A 22,203-nucleotide genomic window follows, 5' to 3' on the forward strand; every position below is an offset into this window, starting at 1 on the left:
GTCCAGGACTCCAGGTGTTTAAAGGCAATATGAATTGCAACCTGTTTTACTATAACAATGTTTTTACAAAATAAACTTAATGTTTAATGAGACAAAAATGTAAAGTGGGACTTAAATGTGTCTATTGGGAATTAGGGAGGAGCAATATTTTATTTTTGATCAAGTGCAAGGTAAATATTGTTGATATCAATATCAATACCAATACATTTATTAAGTGAATGTATTTTGTGATTTCTGAAGATGGTTAAAAAATGGTTTATTTTAGCCATTTAATATTATGTTTGAGCAAGATGTTTTATTTTTTAGTTTATTGATTGATTGATGTTAAATATAGCCCGGAATTATCAGCTCTCTGGAATATCAATTAGGCTACATAACATTATCTAGGTTTTAGCAAATTTTGTCTGGGACTTCTTGTGCCTTTCAGCGTTTTTTTTTTTTTTTTTTACTTCGAAGATTATATGCATCTTCATGCTAAATGAATAAAATCAATTAAAATGAAAAACTTGATATTTACAATTTTCTTATGTCATTTCTTATGTAAAGATTAATTCTCTTTAGACAGCATCAGTACTAATATTACTATAAATATTTTTAATGATGTTAAATAAAAAAAAAAATATATATGAAGACCACAAGATCAAGACAAGGAATATGCATTATAAAAGTAAATATGGTCAATTTTGATTTCATGCTGACTTTAAAGCATGGATAAAATGTGTATAAATGTTCAAAGCTTACAGATACACTATAATTTAACTGTTGAGGTTCTGGTTGAGCAGGAACATAGCATTGGCAGTGTGGTTATCTGTTGGTCTTGGTTTGAACTACTTGAAACATCTCCCAGAGGGAAGCTTCTGGAGCAAATAATCTGGGTGGGAGGGATCTTCAATGCATCTTTGTGCCCCAGTTCCCTGTCCTGACCCCGCAGAGCTCAGAAATGTAAACAGCGGGAACTGGTTTAAAGGATATAAGGTCAAGAATAAAACTAATCACATTTTCAAATGACTCCAAATCTGACAAAGACATCCCAATCAAAGAGGAAGATATACACAAAACAGTTTTGTCCATGTACAATAAATTACATTTTACATGTTTTGATCTTTCATATATTTTCAAATGCTTTTGTAAAAAGAGATTCATGCAGCATCCATAAAATATGGTTAAATGCCATTGCACAGTGGCAGTTTTAATGGCTTTAAATGTTCATCAGTCATCTGTGCTCATTCAGTTGGTGGTTCAACAATAGTACATTATTGACCACAAGGCTTTGAATTTATAAATCCCACTAAACACCAATACACATCTGCATTATCAATTCAGATAATCTTTTTTTTCTTTTTCTTTTTTTTTTTTCAATAAGGTCTTTAACAGCAGTAATTATCACAAACCAGCTTTTGGGAGGTTTGGGCCTAAATTATGAATTGAACAGCGGAAGGTCTTTAGGAGATACTGCCTGTGTAAAGCATGTGCTTTCCTACAGGGGGCGCTGTTTGGCTCAGAAAAGCTGCCATCACTAGACATTTTTGTCTTGACAGAAATGTTTCCATAGTTTATCTTGGATCGTTTACTAACTGCTTGTTTTCTTAAAAAAAAAAAACACTTTAACACTAGCTTCTCTAATCTTTTTGTATTCTATCTATTTGTTTTCTTTTTATTTATTATACAATTAACAAAAGCAAAAAAAGCCTCTAAAATTAGCTTGCTATATTCTTTTTCTATTCTATCTGTTAGAATGTTATAATTTAATAAAAAAAACCTTGCTATGTGTACTGCGTTAAGCTAACCGAGATATATATACTATAATGTGTGAAATTAGCTGTTGCCAACCTAAAGTTTGACTTGAAGTGAGCGCTGGAGACAACAATATAAATCTCTTTTTTTTTTTTAAAGAAAGTTTTTATTGCATCTGAAAGCATTCTTTTTTTTGTTTGTTTGTTTACTACAATATTAATACCATATTAATATGTCAGGCATTGTATACATATGAAATTATAAAATAAATGTATATATGAGAATCAGATCAAATTAATTCAAAAAATTACCAAAAAAAAAATCAATTCATCTATTCAAATAAGTTTTGTAAATTTGTCTAGAAATAAGTCAATGTTATTTGATTTATAGTAATTGTTTTCAATGTGTATCTTTGCAAAAATATCAAATAGCTTATATTAGTAGGCCCTTCATCAGAATTTTACATTATCTTTACATTCTGCAGTTGTTGTATTATTACAGAAAAGACTCGTTTCCTCCAAAATCCTTGGATTTTTTAAATGAAATGGGCTGTTCTCCGCCAAAGGGTTGGTAATATTTTAGAGTACCGTCACCACCCGGTGTAGGAGCGTATTTCTCACAGAAAGACCCTGTAAGACTTGGGCCACACTTTGCAGTGTAGGAGATCAAAAAAGAGCCATGCTTTAAAGTGAATGACTGCTGCTTATTGGTTGCTTGGTTTGGAACAAGAGAATTCTTTCCCAATAGATCATCATCAAACCGGTTGTCACGGTCCCACACCTCAAATCGCAAGGGTCTGTAAGATAAGCATAGACATGATATGAAGCATAACAGGTATTTCTACAAGTGTTATCACCCATTTTGGAAGCATTTAATGACTGAAACTGAAACGAAGATTAAGGGTGTGTTCACACTTGTCATGTTTGGTTCAATTAAAACGTGCGGTTCGTTTGAGTAAGTGTGAACGCTGCCGTCCGAACCCTGGTGCGCACCAAACAAGCGGACCGAGACGGCTAAAAAGATGGGTATCGGTCCGCTTCCAAACTAACTCTGGTGTGGTTCGAATGAAATATGAACTCAACACGGACCAAATACTTCTAAACTCGGAAAATGAGCATATTTTCCAAAATAGTAGAGTGTTCCTTTAAAGCGACTTAAAACTTTGATGTCATTCACCTGCAGTGACGCTTTAAGTCAAACGCACCTTTTCCTTTTGTTTGGGGTGTTCGTCAAGTTCCGTCACGAAATATACGTCATTCAACCCGACCAATCAGGTTGTGAACGTATCACTATACCTTTAGGTTCGGTATCTTTAGGTTCGCTGTCAAAAATGCCGGTGTGATACAATGCCATTTTCCTTTTTGGTCAAGACCAGATGAACCAAATGAACCGAACTACAAGTGTGAACACACCCTAAGTTTTGTGAACATAACCACGTACGTTTTTTGAGTCAGATCCACAGTTTCAAAATTCACTTTGTAGTTCCACTTAGGAAAATTGTTGTTCAAAATCACAGGGGTCTCATATGCACGGTTTCCGTAGAACACTTTCACATAACCATCAGTTTTAGAGAAATAGTCTCCCCATAATCCTGCAGCGCTCAACACTGTCACGGTTAACGTGGCCACTCCTGGCTTACTCGGGCAGCAGTTGCTATCAACACTTTGATGACCGTTGCATTTGCATGCGCAGTTATTGCTACGATGGCCCACTTTGCAGCTAGAGGGGCAAGCAGTAGATAAGGCACTTTTTGTGATGTACTTGCTGATGGCCGCTTGTAGACTGGCTCGTCTAGCGGAGTCGTTTTTCACCAGCATATGCAATGAGCTCAAAGTGTAGGAAACCACTCCAGGGACTTTCTTCAATGACTTGAGCCACACGCCATAACCACTAACGTTGCTTGGATTGAAGAGGATGTCTTGCTGCTCACCGTTGCCGCCCAGTATTTCAGTGACTCGGTCGGAGAAGAAGCCACTGAAGCTGTTGCCCCTCTCCAGTTGATTTTGTTTGCTTTTGCAGTAGCTTGCTTGCCCACTCACCTTCACGCCCTTAATGATGCCGGACGCCTCCGCCGATAAGCAGTTGCTCACGTCATGTACCGACAGACCCTTCATGGAAACCTGGCAGGTCTTCACAGCGGTGGTTGAATGTACCTTGCCGCCCAGGTCGACTCTCCGCAAGAAGTGTGTCCCGTAGATTGAGATGAAATGGTTGTATGCGTTCTCTGACTGGCTGTTGTATTTAACAGGAAGTGAAGTGATGGAGTCCAAAAATTCTTTGGTCAGCGGAGGACGAGTATGAAGACGAAACCTGTGAAAGAAGAGAAGAAAGACTTTATTGGGTTTTCATGCTTCAGTGTCAGTTCAAACCCCAGACTAATGTAATGCTGGGTTATCTTGTGATAAAAATTACTAACATGTAATTGTGACTTTATAGACATTTATAGTCAGATTGGATGACATACTGCTTTCATGGCAGATTATAACAAAGCTGTGAGGGATAGACTTACAGTTTTTACAGAGGCACGCACTGTATAAAGCTCCACTCTCTCTCAGAAAAAAAAAAGGTACAGAAGCTGTCACTGGGATGGTACCTTTTCAAAAGATGCACCTTTGTGCCTAAATGGTCCATATTGGTACCTTAAAGGTACACATTAGTGCCTTTATTAGTAACAGATTTTGTACCTTTTTTCTGAGCGTAGATCACATAATTTTTTTACAAGTCACAACTTTCAAAACTGTTTGATGGAGTTTTTGTCTAAACTGATTTTTTTCACCAGCAGTACAGTCCATTATACACACTGTCCTTCTATCACAGCCTCATTTTCATTCCTTAAAAAAATTCAATATTGTGCTACCCTGACCAAGATCTCGAAATATGTAGCTTTATCTCTAACAATTGTGAATTTACAACTCATACAGTAATTGTGACTTAATATATCTGACATTTGCAGATTTTTATCTCAATGTAACTATTTCCTATTAGAAACTTTCCCACAATTACATATTTTTATGTTTGTATAATGACAGAAAAAAAGGTTTCAAAAGTTTGTATTTGATCTTACAATTTACAATTAATCCTGGTTAGTCAAGTACATTTGTAAACCCTAATGTTCTGATTTCCATATTCACAGACGCTGAAGCTGAACATCACATGTCCATGACTGTACCGAGCTCATTGTTTAGCAACAGACAATCAATCATAGAATAGCCAGTTACATTTTTTTAAACCGTTCTCTCAATAAACAACATCAATACACTCTTAAAATAAAGATTCCAAAAGGGTTTTCTTTTCATAATAAATGTGCATTTTTGGCTCCCCAAAAAACCTGTCAGTGAACAGTTCTTAAAAGAACCAATTTTTTTAGTTTTTAAGGACATTTAAATAATCTAAAGAACATTTTTTCACTATACATTCTTAAAATTAAAGGTTCTTTATTGGCACTGATGGTTCCATGAAGAAAATTTACCATCTATAAAGCTTTTCCATTGCACTTTGGAATATTAAAATGTTCTTCACGCTAAGAAAAAAAAAATCATTCAACTATTAACTAAAAAGTCTTTCTATGTTATTGCTGTGAAAACCCCATTTTGGATGCTTTATTTTAGAAAACGTAAAGAACCTTTTGTGGATTGGAAAACTTCCATAGATGTTAAATGTTCCTCATGAAACCATAAAGAACCAAAAAGAACATTTATTTTTAAGGATGAATAAACAATTGCAAGTGGCCAAAAAAAAGAGAAAAAATCACGCATACACGCACATATATACCAGGACTTACGAGTAGTAGCGACAGGAGAAGGAATGGCTCGTGAAGGAGTACTTGTCTTGAGCTGCGTGGCTTTTGGCAAACCTGGCCGAACGTGAATGTGTCCCACCAACAGCCACACTTGCCACCATGGGCACACTCAGCCCGACCTTCCAGCTGGCACTGGCTGAACTGGTGGTGTCCTTAAGAACCGAACTGGCCGATTCATACACCTTGGCGCTGAGGCTGCGGCGGCACTGCACCTTGATCCGCCAATCGACCACCGAAGCTGGCAACTTCTGCTTCTCGTTGAGCAGTTTGTTCTCACACAGAGTGCAGTTGCCATGCTCTCCTCCACTCATGTAGGTCCGCACATCCACCACAAAAGCTCCGGTGGTCTTCATTCGCACAACGTCAAAGCCTTCTCCCACCAAATTATACCCAGGTACGAAGGGAAGCTTTTCGCACTCGGTGCTGGTGGCCGTTTCGCAACAGAGAGCAATGGGAAGACAAAGGAGAAACAGCAGGGGAGCCATTTGCACTGAACAAGAGAGAGTAAACGAGTAGAATAAAGAGGAATTTTTATTATAAGGCTCTGATTTAATAAACAATCCAAAGCACCAAGAACTATATGGACACTTCAATGTAAACTGTCCGAATGTCTTAGCATTATATACAAAATATCCAATCAAATGGCAAAAAAAGAAAGAAAAAGCAAGCATAATTCTCAGGTATTTCACCATATGTATAGAAAGATAGCTGAGAAGAACTTCTGTTTCTCTCTAAAATTACTTTATTAGATATTCAACCCTCCTTTATGAATATGTTAAATAGTTTAAATTAAGTTATATGAATTTTAGCTGACTTAAGTGCTGACTTAAGTGTTTTATCTACACATGCATTTGAGTATGAAGCACATATAGGGTACTAATGTTTTGCCGGTTGATGGATCACTGCAATTTTTTCAGGTACAAACTGATGCCACATTAAAGCCACTAGATATTTGGAGTGCAGCAAATATATTACTTCTACATTATTGCAGTTTCCATCACTGAACTACACGAAAAACAGTCTGCTTTTCACGGGCTTCACGGATAATTAAAAAATAAATATGTCAAATACCAACCCTGGTGTTCTGCTTGCATAGACATTTACAAAATTTTAAAATTCTCAGTTTTTACATGACATCCAAAGGAGTAAAAAACATGAAATCAACTCCAGAAGGATGCAGGCTACAAATATTATTTTTAGATTTAGATTCAGAGTTATACTACAAGACAAATTTCAAACAAATAAGTAGGAAGCTGGAGATAAAAAGGGTTGAAAAATCATCATAAACATATATTTAGTTAAAGTGTCTCCAAACCATGATGCCAGTAAAAAATGTGTGGTGATCTGTCATAAAATAAAATGCCTAAATAAATTCGCTCTTTAGCCACCCAAAAACGCATTCACTTTCCTATGTTTTCAATTAAATTAAATTACTTTCAGTTAAAGACTAAAGATAGGGATAATACAATTAAACCGCTTAACGCTAAGACAAGTAACAGAGAGAGGTGAAACCTTCACATCAAATAAATGAATAAGATGCAGCTACTCAAAGTATCTGAAAAACTAAAACACCATTTAAAAAGATGAGGATCAACATTCATTCATTCTACACTGTATCGCACACATTTATATATATTTTCAGTCAAATGAATTGTGAACAATTCACAAAAGGACTAATGAACCAAATAATAAACAAAGCATGCTGATATTTACCTAGTTGAGATGTTTTTCTTAACAGCCCTGGTAGGGAAGGGTGGACGACTGTTAAATAACACCAACGTTAAAAAAGAAAAGAAAAGGGGAACAAAAAGAGCTGATTCAGAAACACCAGTTATATGTTACCTTGACACTCTCCTCTCACAACATCAAGACTCACACACTTATTTTTTAATTTTTTTTAGGCAGCCAGCATGGCCTTTGAGGAATAGACTTATTTACACTCCTCTCAGGCCATTTATTAACATGCGGTCAATAAAATCAATAATACTTTTGTAGTTTCACTTCACTAATACCACTGTGTTTTTTTTCCTGAAGGATGTTAAAAAGGTGCTGTATCATCAAAAAAATTTCGTAAAAATAAATAAATGAGGTGCAATAATAAAACATAACTGTCTGCATCCAAGCTGTAACAGTAAGCTGGAGAGAATGCTCTGGTTACTAACATAACCTCGGTTCCCTGAGATAAGGGAACAAACGTTGTGTCGCTGACGCTTATGGGGAAAACTGCTGTTTTACTCTGATACTGAAGCCTGATTTGATAACATTTGTGTACAGGGCCTAAAACAAAATTTTTGCTACACCTGCCAATGGCCGGTGACGTGATAAAATTTACCAGCTAAAAGATTTTTTTACTGGCCACGAAACTCTTCTTGCAAAAACAGGCAGTCATTACTACTACAATGACTAAACATATTTACAGTGTTTTCAATTTGTCCTTTACTTTACTTAGCCTACAAGAAAAAAAAAAAACATATTTATTGATTTATCTTTTTTTTTGTCCCTCAAAAACGTTGAGATTCAGGCCATCGTGTTATGCCTGTTTCACACATACTCAGTTTGCAGTGCGAATGTGGTGCGTATTTTTTCCACACCCATGTTAACGGATTAGAGCAGGGGTATTCAATTAGCTTCATTTAAGGGTCATATTGAACTGAAAATTTAAAGGGGGCCAAGGGGGTAGGGGCTGTCCCGATCTCTTTCTGGGGGGACCTATAAAATTTGAAATTAAATTGAAATCTAAAATCTATAAAAGGTTAACATTAGTGCTTTGTCAATCAATGAAAAAAAAAAATCACACATTTAATATTGTCATAATTTCTGTCATAAAAACTTTAGTAACCAGAGCGTTCCCTATCGAACGGTCTCTCCCTTTGCATCATTGATGCATAAGTCGAAGCAGAACTAAGCCTGCTCCCAAGCCCAAGTCCAAGTACACAGAGAGGGATAGCAAGCTTGAGCAACGAAGAGACCCTAGTTATCCATTCTGAGGTCTACTTGACATAATCCCATTCACCGCAGGGAAAAAAAGGGAATTACACTGATAAAATACAAGCCTGCATAGCAGGGACGTCTAGATTGTAAAATCTAACGAAGTTAGATGGCGATGACCAGCCGGCGGCTGCACAAATCTCCCCAATAGAAATCCCACTGGACCACGCCCAGGAGGAGACCATCCCTCTCTGGTGTAATGGGCCCTCACACCAATAGGACACTGACTGCCAGCCGCTTCATAAGCGAGAGCTATAGCATCCACTATCCAGCGGGACAATCTCTGCTTTGCTTTGTAACAGGCAGCCCCTTTAAGTGACCTCCAAAGCATACAAAGAGCTACTCAGATTGTCTGAACAATCTAGAATGCTCAACATATACCCTGAGTGCCCTAACAGGACACAAGGAATTAGGACCCTGTTCACCATCATTTTATAACAATAAAGGATGTTTATGACAATAAGCAGTGTGGCGTTATTAAACATACAAAGAGTGCTTGTCTGCTTATTATAGAATCAAAATCTAGACTCCCGTCGAGGGGCCAAGCATGAAGGTTCCACAGCTGTTGCTGGGGGTACCAGATCACATCCCTTGCTTGCGAGAGAAGGTCTCTCCTCAGTGGTATTGGCCATGGGGATGCAGACAGCGACTGAATCAGCTCCGGAAAACATGTCTGGTTTCTCAAAAGCGGGGCTACCAAGATGAGAGAACATGTCGTTTCCCTGACCTGCCTGATAACCTGAGGAATCAGGGCGATCGGAGGGAAGAAGTAAAGACGGGTGTTGGGCCAATCGTTGGCCAGAGCATTCCGCTGTCTCGAAAAATAAATTGGGCAGTGATAGTCGTCTTCTGAGGCGAAGAGGTCCACCTTTGCCTTGCCGAAGACCGACCAAATCATTTGAACTGACTGAGGGTGTAACCTCCACTCCCCTGGAGCTACATTGTCTCTGGACAACATATCCGCTCCCTGATTCAATTTGCCTGGCACATGACCCACTCGTAATGAGAGGAGTTTGTTTTATTCCCAAAACAGAAGACGTTGAGTCATCCTGTACAGGGGACGTGACCTGACATCTCCTTGGTGATTGATATAAGCTACCACTGTCGTATTGTCCGAGCGGACCAGGACGTGGTGCCCCCTCAAGGCCAGCAGGAAAGTTTTCAAGGCCAGACAAACCGCCATCATTTCGAGGCAGTTGATATGTAGGCGTTGGTCGTGGATTGACCAGGAGCCGAACGCCAGATTGCCCTCATACAGAGTGCCCCAGAGTGGAGGCATCTGTTGTGACCACTTTCCGTCTGGAGGTCAAACCCAGCTCAACACCTAATAGGAACAGGTGAGAGGTTGTCCAGGGGGCCACAGCTCTGAGACAGTGATGGGTTACCCTGATATAACACCAACCCAGGTGCGAAGCGTGGGATGGAATGCAAGCTTTGAGCCAAAACTGAAGGGGCTGCATTTGAAGCAGGCCCAATGGAATCACAGAGGACTTTCCAAGCCATCAGCCTTGTGGGAAGTGGTTCTATTTTAACTAGTGACAGAACGGGGAACTGACACTTGAGATAATAGGGAGAGGAAATTAGCTCTTTTAAGTATTTGGGTCTGCTATCACAGCGGTAGCTTGTTGGGACACACGCTGAACATGCAAGACGTGTACCGTTGACAAAACTCCATCGCTCAGAGGGATTCGAAGGGATGGCGAACGATCGCAAGCTTTCTTCAAGGGAGTTCCAGCCAAGACAAGAACGAGCCCTTTCCACTTCCTCTCTGCTCTCTGATCAGGACGGCTTCTGAGGCCTCCGGTTCCAGCACTACATGAGGGCAGGGGCCTTGACACTTTGGGAAGGGGTACTTCCTGGCCTCAGTAAAATGCTCCGTGAACCCGTCCATGGCAGGACCGAACAGTTCCTTGGGCGAGACTGGGGAATCGAGAAAGGCCATTTTCTCTGCATCTCTGACCTCCATTAAATTGAGCCACAGGTGGCGCTCCAACACCACCAGGTTGGCCATGGCCTTGCTGATTGCTTGAGTGGTTACCTTGGTAGTGCGCAGGGCCAAGTCAGTCGCTGTGTGCAGCTCGGTGAAGGCGTTAGGATCCCGGCCAGACTCGTCCATATCCCGGAGAAGTTTGGCCTGAAACACTTGAAGCACCGACATCGTATGCAGGGCTGAGCCGGCCTGGTCAGGTGCTGCATAAGCCCTGTTGGTGAAGGAGGACGTCAGCCTGCAGGGCTTAGATGGGTGCACCGCCACCTTGAGACCTCGCGAAGATGGAGGGCAGAGATGAGCAGCCACCGCTTCTTCTGAAGGAGCCACCTTCTTCTTCTCTTCAGTGCATGGTGAGAGCAGCAGCAGTGGATGGGTTAACACGTGCCGAGTAGGGGGCCTGCCATGGCTTGGTGAGCTCTTCGTGGACTGGAGGCATAAACGGAGCTGGCCGCTGATGAGAGGATGGCTGACAATGTTGTTGTCGAGGAGGTCATGGGCAGGCTCTTCTGGGGCTGTCTATTCAAGGCCAAGCTCTTCAACAGCCCTCGTCAGAACCCGGATCAACTCAGAGTCCACACTCGGCCATGCAGACTGGGACAGAGAGGGCGCTTCAGGCTTCTCGCCAGAACATGGCCACTCATCAGCATCGGACGCCATCAAGGACATAGAGTCATTGACGACAACCTCTTCCTGGGACGCACCGAAAGAAACCAAGCCACTCTCAGCCGACAGGGGGCGTTGTTCTTCCGTGTGAAGCACACCAGCGAGACAAGGCATCGTGGGGAGGCCGAGGCATGCGGGCGCTGGGCCGACGTGAGATCGCTCGAGCCCAGAGGATGGGACCCGCTGCTCCGCTGTTTCTTTCTCTTGGGATCTGTGGATGGAGACAGGCGAGACTCATGCCCTTTCAATGAAGACACGAGCCATCAGTGAGTGCAGCTTCTGCGTGGGTGCTGCCCAGACAAGCAACTAGATGTCTGGATGCTTCAGCTGCCGGGGCTCTTCAACAGCGATGAGCAGGTGAGCGTCTTCCTTTTCTTCTTCTTCTTAGGCGTCGTCACAGGGTCAGCGAAGAGATGGTCTCGTCACTGAAGGAGAAGATTCTGATGATAAGGTGCTCTGAGCCGGCTTATATAGCCATATGCTCCTCCCATTCTGGCATGCTAGAGCGCCCTTGGTTTGTGCAGCTACACAAACGTTATCAAATCAGGCTTCAGTATCAGAGTAAAACAGGAGTTTTCCCCATAAGTGCAAGCGACGCAACGGGAGAGACCGTTCGATAGGGAACCCTCTTTTAAAGGTGGGGTATGAATTTTTTAAAAATGCTTTAGAAAACTGAGTCGGGCCCAGTACCAAGACAAACTTGTAGCCAATCAGCAGTAAGAGGCGTGTCTACTCATGATGCAAAGGAGAGAGCGCTCATCAGTGCACATGAAGGACATTAGGAAGGAGCCGAGCGATGACAGAAAGATAGAGATGGCGGGAAAAAAAAAAAAAAAAAGAGGAAAACGTCTGCGGAACAAAAGAAGGCTTACACCGTGTCTACATCACTGGTTATAATGAGTTCTATAGTATATTTTGTCGCAGCGCAACTGCTCGCGTCCGGTGTAGACACCGGTGTAGACAACTTGCCTAGTTACAATAAGGCAAGAAGTATAGGACCCATGTAAATATCGGATCAGCTTTCCAGCGCTGGAGAGCACTCAAGGAGCAGGAAGGCCTGCGATTGGATGCCGAGGTTGCTTTGTTTCTTCTCGATAGGTGAGTAACATTGGTTTTGCTTTGTTTCACAATTCTAATCATTGCCTTACGTATGTGTGGGGCGGAGTTATCAAAATAGTGGCGAGAACCTTTTGGGGTAGGGTCGTGTTTGTTTTGGTGATTTCAAATGTCAACAGTGGCTACCAGAAATCACTTACCCCACCTTTAAAGCTAGGGTTTGTATTATAGCCTGTATTTCTCAATGGCAATGAGGTGCACTAACTGCAAATGAATAATGACATTTAGTCTTCTACTAGTGAAGCTTACACTGCAGGGTCATACCAATCAAGATTTGATATCAGTCTTGATTCAGTCTTCAGTCTTCTGTCTGCTGTGTTTAATGCATTAAATTGCAGACTGTTGACCTCTGCACTGGCTGTGATTGGCATCTCTGTATCTGTGCTTGATTGGTTCTTATCTTACTTGGATGAAAATTCCTACCGAGTCAATTGGAAAGGGTCAGTCTCAGTACTCTGTGCTCTCAGGGATTTTAGAGGAATGAACCAACCACTTATACTGTATTCATTTATACTGTTTACCTCATAATAAGTGTGCAAGTTTATTAGTAAACATTATTGAATCTTTGTGAATGGAATCAATATGATTATTATTGTTGACATTATTGTGGCTTTGTTCTGCATTTATCTCACGTTTAAAGAAACAGGTCACCCTTACTAACACTCAGACCATTCAGGATGTAGATGAGTTTGTTTCTTCAGATTTGGAAAAATTTTGCATTATGTTACTTGCTCACCAATGGATCCTCTGTAGTGAATGGGTGCCCTCAGAATGAGAGTCCAAATAGCTGATAAAAACATCACAATAATCCACAAGTTTCCACCAATAATCCACCAAACTGTGCTTGATTTTTGCATATTTCTCTCCTGATTCAGATGAGATGACTTTTTCCACTGGAGAAAACAATATAATGGAGACTCATATTGTAGGCAGAAGCAAGAGTTTAAAGTTAAAACATACAGCTTTTCACTTCACAAGATGTAAATTGATGAACTGGAGTGGTGTGGATTACTTGTGGATTATTGTGATGTTTTTATCAGCTGTTTGGATTCTTCATTCTGACGGCACCCATTCACTGCAGAGGATCCTATAATGAGCAAGTGATGTAATGCTAAATTACTCCAAATCTGTTCTGATAAAGGAACAAACTCAATCCACATCTTGGATAACCGGAGGGTGAATAAGTGTTCATTTTTGGGTCAACTATTCCTTTAAGGATGTTATTATACATTTGTGTATTCTTAAACAACTTCAGTTGATACAAGTATTTCACATATCAGCATTCACAAACGCAAATATCTGACTAAACAGTTTTAGAGAGAAACAGAAGTTTTTCACACCTCTTGTCTGCAGTGTCTGCAGGATTGGTGTGTAAACCGCTGGTTCTCTAATCATATCATAAAAGCATTTGAGAATGATTAGGTTTTGACTCTTCAGTTTCAACCATTTCACATTTATTGAACCACATTTATTCAATTACAGTGTTCCTACATCTTATCAGTACTACATCTACAGTCAAGTCAAGTCAAGTCACCTTTATTTATATAGCGCTTTTAACAATACAGATTGTGTCAAAGCAGCTTTACAGTATCAAATAGGAAAATAGTGTGTCAATAATGCAAAAGGACAATACACTCAATTTTCAGTTAAAGGCATCATTGAATTCAGTGATGTCATCATTCAGCTCAGTTCAGTTTAAAGGGGTCTTCGGATGCCCATTTTAACATACTTTGGTTAAAATTTCTCAATGGTATGTAAAACAACACCCTTTTTAGCTTGTCAAAATCAGCTAACTAGCACGTTATCAGGAAAGGCGATTGCAAAGATTCATAAAAACCCCTTATACTCACTTAGACACATTTAGGTAGATCGGGGGACGCATTCCCCTCAAAAACAAACGTACTCCACTGCGTCTTCAGCGGGTCAGATGTCGGGAGTAAATGACGACTACTAAATTCATTATTACATCCAACAACAAAACACCTCAATCGCTGAGGAGCCATTCTTCAAAACCAGCTCAAATTTATTTCAAAGTTCCCAGGGTGCACTCAAAACTTGGTCAAACAATTCTTGAGCTAAGACCTGAGAAGCCAAACAATAGCTTGCTTGAGTTTTTCAAAATAAAACTGAGGATTAAATAAGATTATGATTTTAAATAATTGAAAATGAAAGTGAAGTAAAGTGTGGTGACCCATACTTGGAATTTGTGCTCTGAATTTATCCAAATGATGAGCAGTTGGGTTTGGTGCCTTGCTCAAGGGACTCACCTCAGTTGTGGTATTGAAGGTGGAAGAGAGCGCTGTACAATCACTCCCCCCACCTACAATCCCTTCCGGACCTGAGACTCGAACCCGTGACCTTTGGGTTACGAGTCCGACTCTCTTAACCATTAGAGACTGCCCCATTTAATAGTAAGAAAGAAAGCTCTGACAAACCTTCAGCAAGATTGTGTTACAGACAGGCATCCCCGAATCCTCGAGAGCAATGAGGTTTGGCTACTGGTTTCATCCAGCCATTGATCATACCAGTGAAAACTCTTTATATGATTAGATTCATTTATCTTGAAGCTCACTTTCGGTTTACCAAGGGCCACTTTCTATTTAGCGTCTAGTGTTTTTTGTTATTTTTTTGTTGTGTTCATCCAAGCAGCTATCAAAAAAGCCACAGTACCATGGCACACCAGAAATCCACTTTGAATTAGTACTCAGTTGTATTTGACCCATTTATAATGACCAAACTTTCTTAATGGCATTAATAGCAAATTGTGTTCAAAATATGACTTAACCTTGGCTACTAGTGCCACACAGCATCAGATCTTGGTTTAGTCCCGACTGTGATCTAGGCCATGAAAACTTGCTGTGGAATATGGGTTAACCCATTTACACCAACAGCGTAGCTGAGTCCGACCCAGATGTTACATCAGTTGTAAAGTCGTTCGTTCTGACAGGCCTGTGGTCTGAAAACAAACTTTACCATGAGCAATACAAGATGTGGTAACAGTTCACACAAAAATGAAAAAACGAAAAAAATATTTTATCCTTGTGTCAGTTCAAACCTGTATCATCTGCTCATCACAAAGAAAATGAGAATGAAAGGAAATGAAAATTAAAAAAGTAATATGGATAACTTTATGATACTTTTATGCTGCGTCTTTGTCAAGTTGGTATGTTGGTTTGTGTTCCACAAGAAGGAATTAAATCATATGGTATGACATGAGGGTGAGCAAATGATGACAGATATTTCATTTTTGGCTGAACTATTTCTTTAACATGCCACTGGATTGATTGCTAGGCTGTGTTTAGCGCACTGCTGCAGGAGGGCTTGTTATTTTGCATTCTGTGCTGCAATTTATGACCCACGTACAGGTCACTGAGTGCAGCGGCAGCGAAGGGAGAAACTTGCAGTCTATATTAAATGCCTGCCAAGCTGCATCTCAATGCTACAGCAGTCTCTGTACCGGCAAGAGGCGACACAGGACCCCAGGGGGTAAAACCAGTGGCGTACCGTGGGGTTTCAGTCAGGGCCTTCAGTAAGCAACTGTAAACTACATGTACACATCTTACACATCTCTGTTACAGCTAACGCAGCCATATGCATATAATGCACATATTATGCCGCACACAGGCTCTCAACAACAATGACAGCAGATCAACAATTTCAACAGTAGGCTAGATTAGGGTGGGTTACATGCAGAGTAAATTTCCCTACATGGATCAGTAAAAGTAATCCGCCATGCACATTCACGTCACTCTAATGATGACGCGCCCAAAGCAGCAAAACTGTACAAACGCTGGACATCCACACACACACCGCACCACGTACACCTCCACAACAATGTGCATGATACAATACTCATCAAATAATAAAGCACTCACCTGTCACTTGTAAATAAAGTCCATGGGTCTGTCATTCCCTCATTGTGACATCTCACAATTTAGGTTTTATTTTTTATTTTTTTATGGAATAAAAATAATAATTTGCAAATTCTCACGCTTTTGACTTTTTTCTTGAAATTTCAAGTTTATATCTCACAATTCTGACATTTCTTCTCAGAATTCCAAGTTTATGTCTTACAACTCTGAGTTTATATCTCGTACTTCTGACTTTTTTCTCAGAATTCTGAATTTACATCTTGCCATTCTGAATTTATATCATGCAATTCTGAGTTCATATCTCGCAATTCTGATTTTTTTTTTTCAGAATTCTTAGTTTATATCTTGCAATTCTGTATTTACATCACAATTCTGAATTCATATCTTGCAATTCTGAACAAAGTCTGAATTGTGAGGTGTACACTTAGAAATGCGAGATAAAAAGACGCAATTACCACAATTACCTATTGATAGTAGTGTAGTGATGAATGAAAAACAGCTCACACACAAGCCACTTTCAAACCAAGCAGCTGAGCTTTGGTCAACACTGAATTCACTGACCAACTTGAACATGAAATTTTGCCAGAACAATGCTAAGTGTTTTATTTATTTATTTTAATCTTAGAAATTGAAATACATAGAACAATGGTAGAAAATGGGTTTATAATATTAATCTCTGCCATATGGCGTAAACTTTATGATGTTATGGGTTGTAACAAATCACAATCTTAGGGTTGTTAATGCATAAACTAACATAAGCTAATAACAACACTGGTCTATCACGATAATATGATGTGACATGGTCCCTCAGCCTCATATAGTGGAATAGCGCTGGTATCCTGAGGCTCATGAATATTAATAACGAAACGAGACGTTCAAACAGTAGCACTAAACGATTGGCTGAGAAGGTGCTATATGGCTGATGAATTTACGAATTCTACTACGGGGAAGGACTGAGCTTATGCTTATTAAATAGGTGGTGTTAATATTCATGCGCTGCACTTTCATCATAATACGACTGGTAACATTGCACGCAGATGAAGGGCAGGTGTTTATTGCGTCATTAATTCACCTCTGCAATGGGATCCCCGAGTGCATGAATAAGGAGTGCTCGATATCTTGTCGCCTCTCAGACGATAGCCACAGAAAATCTTCTGCTTTATGACAAATTAACAATAATGGACGTGTCTAAATGAACAGTCTAATGAACCTTCTCTTTTTCCTCACTTCCGGTACAGCGGCCCACGCCCCATGTTTGTTTGCAGTCCTTCGATTTATTTGTATTTCTGTCTTAAATTCTTTTTTGGTTGTCACCTTCCACAGCTAATATTAACATTGTCACAAGTTTTACTAACAGGAGACTACAATTATTAATTTTTGTAAGACATTCTGTCAAGTCTAGCTGTCTTGTTTGCAGTTCTGGGAGGCGCCACACAAGTAGGCTATAGTATGTATGTTTAAATGGTTTCATTTTAAGGAACTGCCTGATAAATTAAAACTTAAAAAGCAAGGTATCAGCACTAGTGAAAAAGTTTGTGACATATTCTGCATGTTTAATTCATGATGAGTGGTCTGAATTATTTTTTCTGTGATGTTCTTGTCATTTCAGTGCATGGCTGTAAAAACTGAATAATACTGCCCTATTTGGAGCATCAAGGTAAAATGGATACATCAACTTGATTTATCTTCAAACTGGTCTTTTCTGGTGTTAGAACAATGGGCCAAACCAAACAATAAAACAAACCAACATAAAAAATGCACTGCATTGCCTTGAAATAATTTATACAATTTTAATCTTTACAATTAATCCAGAACACAGCAGCAAGATAAATTTTTAATGAGCTGAAAAGAACGCACGTCACACTTTGTTTATCAATTTGCACTGACAAGGCATTAATGTTTGCCTACAAAACCACCACTGGCTCTGCACCCCTTTACCTAAATTCATTACTTCAGACTTACAGCATGTGCCTCTAGAAGCTTGCGTTCTGCATATGAACGTCGCTTTATTGTTCATCCCAAACAGGCACAAAATCACTTTCACGGACATTTAAATGAAATGTTCCCTCCTGGTGGAATGACCTGCCCAACTCACTCTGAGCAGCTGAGTCCTTAGCCGTCTTCAAGAATGGCCTAAAAACACATCTCTTCCATCTTTATTTGAGCCTATAACTCTAGCACGCTCTATTCTATTTCTATTCTTAAAAAAAAATAATAATACTCGTCCCTTTTAGACTTGCACTCTATTCATTTACTAACTGCTTGTTCTCTTAAAAAAAAAAAAACTAGCACTAGCTTCTCTAATCTTTTTGTATTCTATTTGTTTTCTTTTTATTTATTATACAATTAACAAAAGCAAAAAGGCCTCTAACATTAGCTTGCTATGTTTGTTTTCTATTCTATCTGTTTTATTTTTATTATAGAATTTAATAAAAAAACCTTGCTACGTGTACTGCGTTAAGCTAAATGAGACTCGTTATAGCGCTTGCATATCATTGCTCTTTTGTTGATTTTGATTGCTTCCATTGTCCTCATTTGTAAGTCGCTTTGGATAAAAGCGTCTGCTAAATGCCTAAAATGTAAATAATGAAATAAATGATGATTTAAAGATCCTGGCAGACCAGAAGACCTGCTGAACTTGTAATTGTCACAAAGTCTTAACCTAAAACTCAGTAGCTGTTTTTATGCATTTTAATTACTTCAATATAAACATAATTGTTTATATGATTCCTAATTAAGTTTTTTTTAAAAAAAATTTTAATTAATCAGTGTATTGTTTTATTCTATTGTTCTCCACTGAAAAGTTGAATGCAATTAGTTTAGCCATTATGCCAAAAAGGATGACGCTGTTTTATTTGATACAGTTATCATACTGCACCCCCTGGTGTTTGAAAACTGTGCTGTGATTAGAGCATTGTAATTAGTTGAATACCTTACAAGATACATAATTAAGGCAGACTTTGAAACAGCATGTGTTGTTTAAATAGTGATATATATTATTATCACGGTGAAATAAATTGCTCTGCTTACTTGTCTGCTTATCTCTCTGCTTATCCATGAACACTTCACATAGTACAATATACGAGCCATATATTATTTCACTCACAAGCTTAGTGTCTACATGTACAAGACAATGACAACTTCAGAAAACATGCACAAAAAATAATTATTTTATAAATTAATAGCTATAGTTCTATCCTTAATTTGTTAATTTTTAAATGATTTATATTGAAATATTCTCTTGAATATTCTGAATCATTTAATTCAATTAAATTAGTTGTTAACTGCTGCAACTGTTAGGCACCACAGAAGCTTTCCTAACCTAAAATGACAAAACCAAACTTTTATTTAAAATGTATTTTCAAGCATAGTTTGACATGTAAACTGCATTATTTTGGTAACACTTTTGAATAGGGAACACTTATTCACTATTAACTACGGCTTTTCCCTCAATAAATTCCTAATTTGCTGCTTATTAATAGTTAGTAAGGTAGTTGTTAAGTTTAGGTATCGGGTAGGATTAGGGATGTACAATAAGGTTATGTAGAATAAGGCATTAATATGTGCTTAATCACTACTAATACATGGCTAATATTCTAGTAATGTGCATGCTAATAATAAGCAACTAGTTAAGAGACCCTAAAATAAAGTGTTATCATTATTTCTAATTGAATACAGCTGGCAATTCCTATTCAAATTTGAATCTGTTCGCATCTACACTGAACAAAAATATAAACTCAACACTTTTGTTTTTGCCCCCATTTTTCATGAACTGAACTCAAAGATCTAAGACTTTTTCTATGTACACAAAAGGCCTATTTCTCTCAAATATTGTTCACAAATCTGTCTAAATCTGTGTTAGTGAGCACTTCTCCTTTGCCGAGATACTCCATCCACCTCACAGGTGTGGCATATCAAGATGCTGATTAGACAGCATGATTATTACACAGGTGTGCCTTAGGCTGGCCACAATAAAAGGCCACTCTAAACTCTTACTTTATCGGGGGGGTCCGAAAACCAGTCAGTATCTGGTGTGACCACTATTTTCCTCACACAGTGCAACACATCTCCTTCGCATAGAGTTGATCAGGTTGTTGATTGTGGCCTGTGGGATGTTGGTGCACTCTTCTTCAATGGCTGTGTGAAGTTGCTGGATATTGGCAGGAACTGGAACACGCTGTCGTATACGTCGATCCAGAGCATCCAAACATGCTCAATGGGTGACATGTCCGGTGAGTATGCTGGCTATGCAAGAACTGGGATGTTTTCAGCTTCCAGGAATTGTGTACAGATCCTTGCAACATGGGGCCGTGCATTATCATGCTGCAACATGAGGTGATGGTCGTGGATGAATGGCACAACAATGGGCCTCAGGATCTCGTCACGGTATATCTGTGCATTCAAAATGCCATCAATAAAATCAAAAACCGGGATTCATCCGTGAAGAGAACACCTCTCCAAAGTGCCAGATGCCATTGAATGTGAGAATTTGCCCACTCAAGTCGATTACGACGACGAACTGCAGTCAGGTCGAGACCCCGATGAGGACGACGAACATGCAGATGAGCTTCCCTGAGATGGTTTCTGACAGTCTGTGCAGAAATTCTTTGGTTATGCGGGCAACAGCTCTGGTGGACATTCCTGCAGTCAGCATGCCAATTGCACGCTCCCTCAAAACTTAAAACATCTGTGGCATTGTGCTGTGTGATAAAACTGCACATTTTAGAGTGGCCTTTTATTGTGGCCAGCCTAAGGCACACCTGTGTAATAATCATGCTGTCTAATCAGCATCTTGATATGCCACACCTGTGAGGTGGATGGATTATCGCAGTGCTCACTAACACAGATTTAGACAGATTTGTGAACAATATTTGAGAGAAATATGCCTTTTGTGTACATAGAAAAAGTCTTAGATCTTTGAGTTCAGTTCATGAAAAATGGGGGCAAAAACAAAAGTGTTGCGTTTATAATTTTGTTCAGTGTATATAAATAACTGTATGATATTGATTTGTGCTGTCATTTGCACTTCTGAACACTCGCTTCACAAGTTGCAATAAACTTTAATCCTTGAATAAAAGTAAGATTAATAGTTGAATATTGACTGAATGGGACCTAACAAAAAAGGAATGTGAAAACTAAATTCTTCCAACAGTAAAGAAATATTTTTTTTTTTTAGTATTATACAAAACTCTCTTTGATAGAGGATCAGTTTTCTCAAAAACTCACTATAAGATAAAATAATATGTTCAAAAAGAATGAATAATTGAAAAATGAATAAGTAATTATGATCTTTTACATTAAAACAATCAACTATGGCCTTGTGTAATTTTTATCTACAGAAAATACCTAAAATGGCTTGTGTGTACACTACCAGTTCAATAACACTGTGTTAGTGTGAGTGCCACAGTCTTCTTCCTCTGCTGATATAGGAACAGGAACCAGGGCTGTGGTATATTCGTGGCCACAGATCACACACGACGGAGAAGTTCTTTTCCTGCTGTTTTACAACTTCAAAAACTTAACAGATATCATCATTAAAAAAAAAAAAAAAGTTTTACACATAATGAAATGAACTAGATTTAAATCTAATAAGTTGTTGTTGTTGTTTGGTTTGGTTTAAAGAGAAAGTTAAACCAAAAATGCAATCATGTACTTACCCTCCACTTGTTCCAAACCTTCTGCTGTTCTTTTTTCAGAATGTTTGTAACCAAACTGTTGAGAGAGCCATTGACTTGTATAGTTTTTTTTTTTTTTCATAGGCTTACTATGGACATCAGTGGCTACTGTCAACTGTTTAGTTATACCAACATTTTTCAAAATATGTCCTTTTGTGTTCAACAGAAGAAAGAAACTCATACAGATTGGAAATAACTTGCAGGCAAATTAAAATTTTTGGGTGAACTAACCCTTTAACATGAAGCAGGTCGCCTCATGGGGGCAGACATCTTTCACTTGAGAAATTAATGAATGAGTGTTTTATATATATATATAAATAATGGCACCAGTAACTGAAAACGTGTTTATATGCTTTTTGTGGGTGT

The 22,203-nt window shown here is 39.0% G+C and overlaps 2 protein-coding genes across 4 annotated transcripts in view; one reads left to right on the forward strand and one right to left on the reverse strand.

Moving 5' to 3' along the window:
• The window catches only part of si:dkeyp-113d7.10 (myoneurin), an 86,046-nt gene that overhangs the window by 51,387 nt on the left and 12,456 nt on the right, over positions 1-22,203 (forward strand). The gene's annotated exons all lie outside the window — the stretch shown is intronic.
• prf1.3 (perforin 1.3) lies at positions 663-21,934 on the reverse strand. The gene is made up of 5 exons (XM_058753183.1): positions 21,820-21,934; positions 7,247-7,294; positions 5,516-6,023; positions 3,175-4,044; positions 663-2,530 (listed from the first exon to the last, which is right to left on the reverse strand). The coding sequence occupies exons 1-5, from the start codon at positions 21,917-21,919 to the stop codon at positions 2,230-2,232; spliced, it is 1,827 nt and encodes a 608-aa protein (XP_058609166.1). The 5' UTR covers positions 21,920-21,934; the 3' UTR covers positions 663-2,229.

The sequence above is a fragment of the Onychostoma macrolepis genome, chromosome 19, assembly GCF_012432095.1.
Source record: "Onychostoma macrolepis isolate SWU-2019 chromosome 19, ASM1243209v1, whole genome shotgun sequence".
NCBI lineage: Eukaryota > Metazoa > Chordata > Actinopteri > Cypriniformes > Cyprinidae > Onychostoma > Onychostoma macrolepis.